This window comes from Filicampus tigris, chromosome 11 (assembly GCF_054856515.1).
Source record: "Filicampus tigris isolate MCC_2025a chromosome 11, RoL_Ftig_1.0, whole genome shotgun sequence".
In the NCBI taxonomy this organism is placed as follows: domain Eukaryota; kingdom Metazoa; phylum Chordata; class Actinopteri; order Syngnathiformes; family Syngnathidae; genus Filicampus; species Filicampus tigris.
The window spans coordinates 14401903-14414778 of record NC_141227.1 but is presented as its reverse complement, the minus strand read 5'-3'; the positions used below and the strand labels follow the sequence as shown (position 1 = coordinate 14414778).

Below are 12876 nucleotides of genomic sequence, written 5' to 3'. Positions count from 1 at the left end.
AAGTCATAAAAATTTACAAAAATGTGGAGATAAAATCTACACCCCCTTGTCAAATGCCCACTTTTGTAAATAAAAGGCGCACATCAATCATATGAACTTTTTCCAGTTAAAGTACAGAATTAACTCAAAATCTTAAATGTGAGTCAGCACAACACGATTTGAAGTACGCCCGATTAACCCCAAATAAAGTTCAAATGTTCTTGTAGGCTTTTTGTTGTTTTGTTTTGTGTTAATACTGCTATTTTGAACTGTTGTATTATTTCATGGCATATTGACAAAACAGATCTTATAAAACCTTAGTATGCTTCTGTTCCAATTTTACATACATGGTCAGTCACCATCAAAAACTAATAAGCTCGCCACATAAAAAGTCTGGAATGATCGCAAGCACTTTGTCAAGATAAAACACACACACACAAGCTAAGGAATAAAAAACCCCATAAAACTTAAAAGTTTATTGCGCATTTCCACTGATTCTGGTTTCTTGAAACCTTTAGAAACGTATTTAAAATCCTCACAAGCATCTGTGTTCCAGTGTTCATTTTAAGCCACGTTGACTTTGGAGTGCATAAGAGCTTTTCTTGCATGCCTTCAGCAGCGAACAGGAAATGACACATCAAAATAAGAGCATTCTATTAGGCACTGATGTCTGCTCCACTGTGAAGTTTGTATTTTATTATTTTGAATATACTTGATTTCACATACACTTGACTGCATCGATTTGGGAGTAAAACTATCAGTAAACGATCAGATCCAATCCAAGAGCTATTGTATAGACATTTTTGGTACCTTTGTCATCCTTTAAGTTTGTGGGAGAGAGCTGGAGCCAATCCCAGCTGACTGAGCGAAAGGTAGCATACACCCGGGACTGGTCACCAGCCAATCGCAGAGCACGTATATATAGACAATCATTCACAATCACAATTCACCTCCAGACAATTTCGAGTCTTCAGGGAATCTAACTTGCATGTTTTTGGAATGTGCAAGTGGGCCAGAACCCAGATTCAAACTCTCAACTTCAGAATTGTGAGGCCTCCCACTATTCAGCCTGCATCACAAATAAATCCTGCTATTAATTTAGCAATATGTTTACAAATGTGATGCATAAAATAATAGCAATGGTATTAAGTATAATGCATTGCAGTTCTCCACATCTGTGAACCACATTAATAAATATCATTCATTAATGTGCATAATCGTCATTGTATAAACAGAATTGTTTAACCAGCTCTTGTATTGGATCTCATTAGGTTTTGCATGAATTCCCTAATTAAGTGTCTGGTGAACAGAGGTGGGCATTTTACTAAAGTTTGCTAGTCATTCGTCATCAGTCAGCAGCCTGGGTACCCGTCCGTCATCCGTCTATTTTTCAAACCGAACCAAACTGTAATCGTCCGTCAGTCAGTCTGTCATGGAAGTGTGGCTAAGATAACGTCAGTAAACATCAAAAGGTCCGCCAGTCTGCCAATCAGAAAAAAAAGGTCCAACAGATGAAAAATCCATCCATTATCTGAATTTGATTAAAATGGTAAATGGAGTGCATTAAACAGCTTTACAATCACATACATTTGACATTTTCACATAGCCTACACTTATTTGCCTATCTATTGAAACTTAATTGGGATCCTGCTGCCAATTTAACTCTAGTTTTACTTTAACGTTCTAAATACCTTAACCAGAATCCCGTATCACATTGTTGCCAAAAGTACAATCCTGGTGGATTAAAATGCTTCCTAGTAATTACCAACCATAATAAAATAGAAATTACAATAAACTAATATTTTTTTTTTACTTTGAATTTGTCATTTTCTTCTTCTGTCTTAGCGATTGGCAAACAACTTTTGGTGCATTACTGCCACCTTCTGAAATGGGAGTGTGGGCCTGCAAAACACCATTTAACAACCTCCCTAACCTTACTCTTTCCAAAATTAAACATTGAAATGTAAAACTTAACTCACAAGAACTCTGTAAGACCGTCTCTGTAATGTATTCAAAGCTACTTTATTTCTTTTTAGTTAGCCTTTTAACTCAAGATTCTCTCTCTTGTGCTTTGTCTGCATCGCATTTCCGTCTCTCTTCAGCAAAACGGGCGTCAGTCAGTGACAGATACAGACGGAATGGAATGCCCACCTCTGCTGCTGAATATATTCTTTATCCAAAAAGTAAAGCATATGTTCATATGTTGATTCTGCCATATGGTTACTTGGTCCCGTAATGCTTGCTCGAAGATTGACTGTACAAGCCAAAATAGTCTGAACGCCTGGATGCCTGTGAGGCTTCCATCAGTCCCCTCATGGGTAAATGCTGCAAGGGCTGGCTGCCAGGGATGGGGCCAAACTCCTGAGAACTGATGGGGGCGAATGAGTCGTGCGTCGGGTAAAGGGGTCGAGCGGCTGCAGGCCTGGAGCACATCAGGACTTTCCTCCCTTCGTACACAACCTGCTGGGAGGCGCTCCCGCTGCGGAGGTGTGGTGAGAAAATGGCCCCCGAGTGTTGGCCGACCACATGATGGTCCGAGGTGTCCAGGAAAAGACCGTGGCCTTGACCAGAGTGGGTATTGTGGCCCAAAGCATCAGAGGAGAACAAATTTGAGTCGCGCTGGCTGGGTTCAGTCAGGAGAGGCATTTTGTTGGTGTAGAGCAAAGACGGGGGATGCTGGGAAGTGGCGTTTTCTGTAGTAGTCTCCAGGAAAGCCATGCCATATTTCCTCTTATTGAATCCTGAGCGAGCGCCAACAGAGCTCAAGTGTGTCTGGACTACCTCAAGGATAGATGCCTCGTTGACGGGTTCTGACAATGACAGGGCACAATTAAGCTATTTTGGACCAGACCCTATTCTAGGAATGACTTGTCAATTATCAAAATATAAATAATGATTTTTAAAATCCATCCTACCTTCCAGGATTTTGCGCAGATTCTTCTCCTGTGTTGAGAGGCCCGAGAAGAAATGATGAGCGCTGATTTGGCCGACTGAGAGTGGAGGCACAGAACCGCTCAGCTGTGAATTGGACCTAAAAGGATCAATATCAATTGAAACACCCAAATATAAATGTAAACACATTCGTCCGACCAGACAGGAAGTTTTTTTTTTTTTTTTAAATATTTCACTTCTTTGCCGATGCGAAAACGAATCCCAACAAATCTATCTGGTGTGGTTGAAACCAAATTGAAAATCTCCTGCTTACCTGTCAAGTAGTAGTTGGTAAGGTTTTGTGTTCTGCAAAGAAATAGACTCAAGTCAATTTGTATAGAAAATCTGCTTTTATGTTGTCAAGACAAATGTGTGACTCATTCTCCTTAGCAACAGTATTCATTTACTGATGGAAATATGTTCGTTGAAGATGATGCGTCAAGAATCAATACCCTAAAATATGAAATAAGAGGAATTATTACAATATGCAAACACCAGCTAAAGATACATGACAGGAAACAAAATGACGGGATATGATAGAACACACAGAAAGGAAAGAGGAACATTGAAAACAATTGTAAAGAATTGTGAGGACCAGGATATGGTATGATGAAAGAAAAGCTATGATAAAATAGGTTAAGATACGATGCAATAAAACCATACAACAACCGGAGGATAGGATGGAATGGGATAGACTACGATACTATAAAAAAGAATAGGATAAGATATTGGACAGGTTTGGATATAAGATGGGTAAAAGGCTAATCGAAGAATTGTGGGTAGATGTCACTTTGCAACTTTCATCTGGCGACTAGAATTAAAACCAAATAAAATAGAACTAGCTCCAGCTCAAGCATGGTTTAATGGTTGTAAACATGTAAGACCATTACTTGTCGAATCATTGTTGGCATTTCAAGTAAATACATCAATGAAATGAGACGAGAAAGACTAAGAGCCAGAGTTGCATTCCTTAAAAGTTCTTTTAAGCATGCCCCTTCTTGATCCTGACTAGAATAAAAACTTAACGAGGCTCTGTTATTGCTTGTCTTTGTCTAATGCAAAGTGGTTCGGATGGACACAAAAAAAAAAAAAAAGCAAACGAGACAAACCTTCATAAAGTTGATGTTGTCGGCTCTTTGAAAGAAGGCTTGTACCGAGCTCAAGAGTTTCTCCGCTTGCTGCCGTCTCTCGTTGAGCTGCAAAACCTGCTGGGAGTTTTTCCTCCTGTATGAGCTGTAGGCTCTCTCCAGCATCTGCATACTTTCACACTGTTTGGCTTCCAGCAGGCTGTGCATCCTCTGGTACTGGTCCCGGACTCGCTCCTTCAGGTCTGAAACTGCATCCTGGGGAGAGGCAGAGCAGGTTGTTATGACGCCATGCCGCAAATGGCCGCAATTAAGTAAATACTCAAAGTGAAGACGTTGACGATTGTCTCCATAGAGGCGTACGCGGCTTAGTGCACCTTCATCAGTGTCTTGTCGGACTCCAGCTTGGCAATGTGCTCATCGATGTTCTGAACACGACCCTCCAGTCTGTCTTGTTGCCTCATTAGTGCGGCCTGCAGATACGACAAAAGTTAGGGTAAAAGAGGGTCTGAAAATGTCTGGCAGTCAATTGAGTTAATATTGCATCGTCAAAGAAAACAATTTTCTTTATAGATTGGTTGATTTGCGGGGGAAAAAAATGAAATTTGCCAAATTGTGACACAACGTTTTGCCCTGATGCCAGTTATATCCATTTCACAACAAAATCCCTTCTTCACATTAAATACAATGCACTGGAAAGAGAAACCCATGTGTTTTTTGCCTGGCGCTATCAGTGGCATGAGCTGCTTGGCTGCCACCCATAAAGTGAGCATCCCTACGATTAGCCTTCCATAGAGTCTTTGACAAAAAGTATTTTGAGCCTCTGTTTATGTTCTTGGGAGCTACGTTGACCTATTCTGTCCTGTCTGCGTCACTTCCTTCCATGTTGCCGCATTTCGCCATAATAGTCATTTTGATTTTGCTTGTAACAACAACATTGTAAAGGCCTCCCCTCTAACGCATTCTCCCATTAGCACTTGAGTAAATAAGTTGTGGAAATGCGATTTAAAATAATTTTTTTTTATAGTCTTTCATTTTTGACTATGGCACCAACCCGAAGAGAACTAAACAGTACTCCCTGCTTGGAAGCTGATGAGTCACATCAGCAACCGCCTCCAAAATCCCAAGTGGACAGAGGAAGCAACTGCTAGCAGGCACAACGGCAAACATTCAGCTATGAGAACATTGACAACTGCACAAATCCACCTGACCCCAGCTGTCCACTGTTGGGAACCGTCCCACTTCCTGTGTGTGGCGTACAAATGTTGGGAACCGTCCCACTTCCTGTGTGTGGAGTACAAAGAGTCCCACAGGGCTTGAACAACTAAACAGAATCCTTCTTGGTTTAGAGCTTCAGATGGAAATCAATGTACAGTCTCTGATTGATGACAAGAGAGCGCGCCGGGCACTCTTTAATGAGCTTGGTAGCGCATGGAAAAGCCACTTGCGTACCAAATATATGAGAGGGCAACAAAGCCTGCTGGATTATCTAACGTGCATGTGGGGGAGGAGACGCTCACTAGCCCCGCTCTGCTTTCTCTTCTCGCTCGCCACATGCATCGCTCCCCGTCATTGTTGTTGGCGTTGGCCTCTGCCGCAGCGGCACACTGTCGTGTCTGTGTGCGGACCGCCGGGGTCCGAGAGGGAAAAGTGCTGAATGAAAGTGAGAAGCACAAAAAGGAAGCAAGAGAGAGGTTTGGAGCAAAAAAAAAAAAAAAAAAATGGGAGAAAATGAGGACATTCCTGCGGTCTCCGGCGAATGTTGTATCACAGCAACCGGCCTCTTCAGCTGCCCACAACAAGCCACTAGACTCAACTACAACAACGCTGCAACTCATCTCAGTGATGACGAGTGCTTGGAGTGCACCAAGGAGACTGCATTCACAAGTCGTTCATTATTTCAAACAAATTGCAATTTGACATGCAGGACTCAGGGAGAGGTACTGTACTTGACCATTTGCCACAACATGTGCATGCACCTGCACAATTTAATCAGCCGGTCCAAAATTCTGTTAATAAAACTGCTACGATCACCAATGGAGCACAGCTAGAGATGGTAAGAGAATTAAAAAAAATAAATAAATAAATTATTATTATCACAAGTTATTTTATATTGGAAAAAAAATATATATTTAGAACCAGCCACACAAGATAGTTATGTAAACTTGCACTGATAGTACAGGTTGTTAGCAGAACTTAGAGACTCCTCTCCGCATAGTCTGTGGTATATTTGCGGTTTTAAATAATAGTCAATTATATTACATTATATTATATTATATTATATTATACTCATGGCTATTCACTATTTGTAGCCTTATTCCCTGCGAAGATAGATCAGAAATACAAAGTACTACCACTGATAATCTGTTGTTCCTTCTTATTTAAAGCATTAACAACAAAGCCATGGTCTTCCCACATTAATGACAGCATTACGTGGATCAAATCGTTAACTTGCTCAAGACTATTTGATACTCTTGGACATTTTGTACTGCCTCAACTATTATATAGAAGGAACCGAGTTAGAACTTGCAGTAACCCGTTCGCGGTGAGTTGGCATCACAAACTGCGAACAGCGATTCTACGCGTCTTCCCGTTTCCTGAAGTTTCTTTTTGTCTGGTTAAGTGCTTGAAATGGAGCACAAGGGCCACTCTCTGGTTGGTGATCCTCTCCAAAGCAGTGTGAAAGCCTACCTTTATCAAGATTAAATCCCACAATGGTCACTTTCCCCACTGCCCTATGAAAGCATCCGCACAGCCACCGGTTGCCAGGAAGCTCATGTTAAAACGCAGAGCCTCAGGGTCAATGAACAGAGAGCCTCTTTCACAATCGACAGACAGCTGATGTCAACCAACAGACTGATTCATTGCAGTCTACATGCAAAATATGGGGGGGTGAGGGGAATCAGTTTCCTGCTGAGAAAAGCAAGGTGAGGTTGCGTGGGAGGATTCCTCCTCCATCAGTCCCTGGGATGACATTAGTCTTTTATTACTCGGCCTTTCTTGTATCTGGCCACTCTCAAAAGTCTCCTTTGAGAGCCACTGAGCCAAAGATAACCAAAGATATGAGCACAGTCACGTTGGTATTTCCATCTTTGTTTATCCCAAAAGCAATAAGACAGCTGCCAAGGGAATTTAAAAGGTTTTCTACCAAAATAGAAAACAGCTCCCTCTAGGACCGGGGCGTGGAAGCGTTTTTCCCATCAAGAGCCATTTCAGTTTTTTCCCCCAACAGTTCCTCTAAGGTTTTTTCTGTTTTTAAAATTGCATGGCAGGCCAGATCAAATACTCTGGCGGGCCGTATATAGCCCAGGGGCCGTAGGTTTTCCACCGTGCACTTGGGAGGGCTTGTACACATGAATCCGCTCCCTCTTTATTAAACAACCTTGTGAGCAAAACTCCAAACTTTGTAGCATGGAGCGATATCCGCGCTCACTGGTGCGGACAACGTTTATGTGGGATGAGCCCCGGGAGCAGCGAATCCTGGACGGCTCTGTTTACCGTTTAGCACATACAGCTGTGAGAGAATAGATGGTGGGTGTGTGTGGATGCATGTGTGGTGAGCAGCTGTGGAAAGGGCTGAACAGACATCTTTTGTCCCAATAATAGCTCTGTGCCCCAGCAACAATTTGCACCAAAAAAAAAAAACCTCTAATTTGGAGCTCTGTGAACTTTATGTGAGCCTGCCACTTTCTCATCGGGAAAGTCAAAACATAATGTCACCCTACACATGGGTAGGATACTAAAACCAATCTGATTCTCAAGCCAAACCCCATTTGGGCTTGTAGACTATATCCAAAGATCAATCTATCCATCTTGTATACCTTTATGGGTTAGAGTGTTCCATACATTTGGCCTTTTATTGTGTTTCCATTGTAAAGGGTCTGATCTGAACTGTCTCATTTTTCTAAAGGGTGATATGGTGGAACAATTCAACCTTGGAAAACAACATTGCGGAGTCAACTGGAAAGTTCATCGAGATGTCGTCTCCACTAATGTAAGATCTTTTTTAATACCGCACGGGGAACTTTCTTAGAACGTCTTAAGCAGCCACACTTTTTACCGACTTTTCTTTGACAAGCACTGTTGAATTTGTTAGCAACAGAGTTGAAGTGGGCACTGGCGCACCCCCGTTTTTGTTTTCCCTGTGATTGACAGGCTATCAGGCCAGGGTATACAAGCCACCTGCTGCAATAATCATTTGGGACGGCCTCATCACGATCAAGTCAATAGCTTGTTGAAGAGCTAAAAGCGCACAACTACTTACAACTAGAATCAGTGCAATTCTGAGTAGCATTTATAATACCTTTGTTTCGACGAGAGTCCATCAAAAGATAAATATTGCTTTACATGAACACAGTTTGCGGAGTAAAAACGGTTGGGTGCCGCTGGTTTAGAGTCTCTGATTAACTTCACATGCCACGCACCCTCTCTTCTTCCTTTTTTAGCCTGGCTTTACATGCTTCATCCTCGAGTCAGCTAGCGTTTTGCTTTCCAATCTCAGGGTTCCTTCCTAGTGACCATTTCATCTGTTGTTTAACACATCCGTGTTCATCTAAACTTGACACTCATCACTTCAATGGACGCATTACAGCCTCAGCTAATGTGAACGGCGTGGGGAGCACGACCATGGTGAGATGCGCGCGCGCCGTTTACCTGCATGTGCATGCGTTGCGTGTCCACGTCGCAGACGGTGTGTCTTTGGGCGCTGCAATGGGAGATGCAGCAGAAGGGACACAGCGCCACCTGCTCTTCCTCGCAGTGCAGCAGCCTGTATTCGTCATGGCTGGGACACGTCCAGGCGCTCAGCTCCTCGGCGTCCACCAGCAGGTGGCCCGGCGCCACGCACGGCTGCTGCAGGTGCGTATGCACGTGTATCTGGCAGCAGGGCTCCTTGCAGCGCAGGCACACCTTCCTGACGGGCAGCGGCGGGCCTCGTCTGCACAGGACGCAGTGCAGCGCCGTCGGGGACTTCTCGGAGTCCAACACGTTGAACCTCTTGACGATGTTGGCCAACTTGAAGTTTTTCTCCAGCAACGGCTTCTGCTCGTACTCGTGGTTGCACTCGGGGCAGCGAACCCCCGCGCCGTTGTCTTTGGCCCACGCTTCTGAGATGCAACCTTTGCAGAAGTTGTGCTTACATGGCAGCTGGATTGGCTCCTCGAACACATTCAGGCAGATGGGACACAGAAGCTCCTCCTCAAAGCAGTTCCTCCAGCTGGCGTCCATGGCTGCAACTGCTCCAAACATTGAAGGCAAGTCGGCAATAAGTTTCTTGGAATATCCCACTGTTGTAAAAAGAGAAAATCTTTTTTTGACAAACGTGCAAGAACATCACAAGATGGAAAAATAAACATAGAACTCCTTTTACCTCCAGATACAGCAGCTAGGTAGACTAGATTACAGTCATTCAAATTTAAAGGGTTGATGGTAAGAAATTACAGAAGCTCACAATAAAAACACAACTGGAAAGAATGAGGATCCAGTAATTGAAATGTTGCAGTCAACCTTCAATGGAATATAATAGACTGCAATAAAATACCAAAGATTGGAAGGTCATCTGAAGTATTTTCAACTGACACTTCACACATTCAAACTGTAGCAGAAGAGAAGGCTAAAACCAGCATGATTGGCATTTTGTCCTGGTTTGCCAATCTCTGCCTTGGTCAAATGGCATGTAAGGGACTAGATTGCTACACATGTCTACAGAATGGTATTATGCTCCAGTAAAGCCATTTTTAAAGGGTGGTTAGTAAGAAAATAGCCATGTTATTAATGTAATTGGACAGTATTGAAAGGTCATGTTCCCAATGTGCCATCCTGCTCTTATGAGTCCCAACAACAACAACAAAAAACACATCACCGTTTTGTTGCACATGACACTATTGACAATCAGAAAATCCTACATGTCTTGTGATAACATTTTTCAAGACTTTTGAACGATTGATTTAAGACATTGTTTTCAATTCAGGACTTGTTTTTAGATTCTTGGATTCGGCTCCTTTTTAAGGATCCGCTGACTGGAGATCCTCACATGGGACAACCATGAATTTGAGGGCGGTAAAGATAGCTCAGATGAAGACCCTAATAATTATATAACATTCCCAGCTGAGCGTTAGTGGCAGGAGATGAGTCACGTGGATGCCATGATTCCAAGGGTACTGAATCAGGTGATTTGGAAAGTGTCCCACAGCCAAATACGAATCCACTATAGCTACAGCTGTCCAAGAAAAAAAAAATCGAAAGAAACTTTAAGAGACCCGTGAGTACACAATTGGATGCAGGGGCGTATCCAGAATTTTTCCAGTAAGTTGGCCAGGGTAACACAAGACATCAGTGAGGGGTGGCCGTGTATTAGAGGTAAGATCTTAAGCACAAGCCCGAGTCCGACCGGGCCCGAAATTTTCAATCATTACGTTCGGGTCGGGTCAGGTCGGGCTTCTCTCTCGCTGACTTTTTTTTTTTTTAACAAATATATATTTATAAAACTGTATACTAAAACAATGTGTGGATACTAAACTAAGGAATACTTGTTATAAAATAAATAATTTGGATAAAACAGAAGGCGCTGCAATGTAATTGCTATTTAACTAAAAAACAGGAGCTGCAGAGCCAGAGCACGCTCTGCGCACGTGAACGCCGAAATTTCGGGTTTACTTCGGGCTCGGGCCTGCAAATCAAGTTAATTGGTCGGGCTCGGGCTGGGTCAGGCTTTAATACCCGTGGGCCTGGGTCGGGTCTATTTTTTTTAGGCCCGATCGTACCTCTACCGTGTATGCATGTATCATTCATTATCATCCACAGGGATCATTCTTTATCATCCACAGGGATAATACCATGTGGTTTCATTAATAAAATTCACCCATATACAGCACAACGCCCATCACATTCGTAGTCAAGTAGTAACAAGTCTAAAAGTAATGTTTTGTCATCTTAATTTACAAAATAATGCCATTTCCTTTGCCATTGCTTTGCTTTTTTGCTCTCTCATGCACTGATTCGCTAGCTAAAAGCCAAACTGAAGAATAAGAATACCTCACTCATGACAGAAAAAAATATAGATTATTTTCCGCTAGGTGTGGGGGTGGCCAGATAGTGACAAGGGGTGGCCCTGGCTCCGCCCCTGTTTATAAAGGACACTGCATCACAACTCAACTCACCTAAATTTATATAGCGCTCTCATAACAGCAGCAAACGTAACAAAACATTTTACAAGAACACATGACAAACATAAAAAAATAAAATAAAACACATGACAAACATAAAAAAATAAAATAAAACAATCATAACAAACCAAGGCGCACACACACACACACACTATTCCTACATACGCTTGGGCTTTGTTACATGGAGCGGAGAGGGAACGTCATTATCACAGTCTGCTACGAGGAAAGTTTGAAGTTAGATGGTTAAAAAATATACATTTAGATAAGTCTCAAACACAACAAACTGGATGGAAGGTGGATGGCAATAACCTATCAATGTAAGCCACAATAGACGAATAAATGAACGTGATGAAATATTTTAGAGGTTGGGGGGGTCAAAACTACAAATGAGAACACTATTTAAATTGTTTTAATATTAATTGCGGAACTACATACAGTTAATGGCGTTTTTGTTGTTATTGTTGGTCGAAATCCTAGCAGTTGCTTATCGAATGGGGCGGGGGGGTAAGTGTCAATTTGCTCTCGAGCAGAAATGTCACGCTGAGCTACGTTGACGTTTCTATTTGTTATTATTGGAACGCCACATCTTAGCTTCCTGTCAGCAAACAGTAGTGTTGGAATTCTCCGGCTAGAAGAAAAACAAAAGCTACATACCAACTATCGGCTTTCCATGTCCTCCGCACACTCCAGCGCACCTTCGCGGCTTCTACGTCGTCCAAGCCCCGCGATGAGAGCCAAGCGCCCCCGCTGACAAGATCGCAGCAGCTCGCCCAGCAAACCGAACGAGCGGCAGCCTTTACCTTTTGTTTGATCCCTTTTTCAACGAAACCCGGTACATTCCTCTACGCCGCTTAACTGTTGCGTTGGCTCGTAACCATCAAAGAACACTAAAAACCCGATGAAAAGAAGAAAAAAAAAGTCGTCATAAAAAAAGCTCCGTCACGCAGACCGGCCCCTCTTGCTAATGTGACCCGTCAGAGTTGATACATACACGGGGAGGGGAGGAGCCCCGGAGGGGGGCGGGCGCAGAGGCCAGCAGGCCAGCAGGCTGGGACTCAGTAGCAATTACTTTTATGAGCTGAGCCCTCCTGGGGCCCGTGAAATATTGACAATAAATTTATAAGCACAACATACAGCGTGTAAATAGTATTTCAAAGAGAACAGAAGCTGGCCATTTTTATGAGGCCAATACCTGCAAATTACTCATAATTGTCATACCCACAGAATGATGATGGCTTCTTTTAGTCCTGAGGGATTTTACATTCAAATAATATTTCAAATTTGAACAATTAGTAAAATAATTCAAGTTCCAGCACTCCCCCCTTTTTAGTCGAACTATGTGTGGGGGAAAAAATGTCAACCATCTAGGTGCAGGTTTGAAGGTAGGGCCAACATTTTAATTTCATTATAGGGCCAGATATACCGGTATATAAAATGTTAACATTCCAGCAAATATCCATGGTACTGGAAGGCTGGATTGCCTTCTCCGTGGATCATCTTTAACTGTTTTTTTTTTTCTTTGATGGATGCTCTTTTGTGATTTTGAATATTGCAGCTGGAAATTAACCCTACCCCCAGGGTAAATGTCTATCTATTTTTGAATCATAAAATAGTACAATCAATTGACAATGGGGGTACATTTTCACAGCATTGATCCATTGTCTATAAGAGCCGTCCTCATTTGTTGTAAATGGCACTAATAGAGAGAAACAGACATT

General features: G+C 42.6%; 1 protein-coding gene across 1 annotated transcript; it reads right to left on the bottom strand.

The window, feature by feature from the left end:
- Window positions 1-440: 440 nt before the first annotated feature.
- trim8a (tripartite motif containing 8a) lies at window positions 441-12114 on the bottom strand. The gene is made up of 7 exons (XM_086045133.1): window positions 11813-12114; window positions 8649-9280; window positions 4373-4468; window positions 4020-4253; window positions 3185-3216; window positions 2895-3010; window positions 441-2789 (listed from the first exon to the last, which is right to left on the bottom strand). The coding sequence occupies exons 2-7, from the start codon at window positions 9240-9242 to the stop codon at window positions 2200-2202; spliced, it is 1662 nt and encodes a 553-aa protein (XP_085901259.1). The 5' UTR covers window positions 9243-9280; window positions 11813-12114; the 3' UTR covers window positions 441-2199.
- Window positions 12115-12876: the final 762 nt, after the last annotated feature.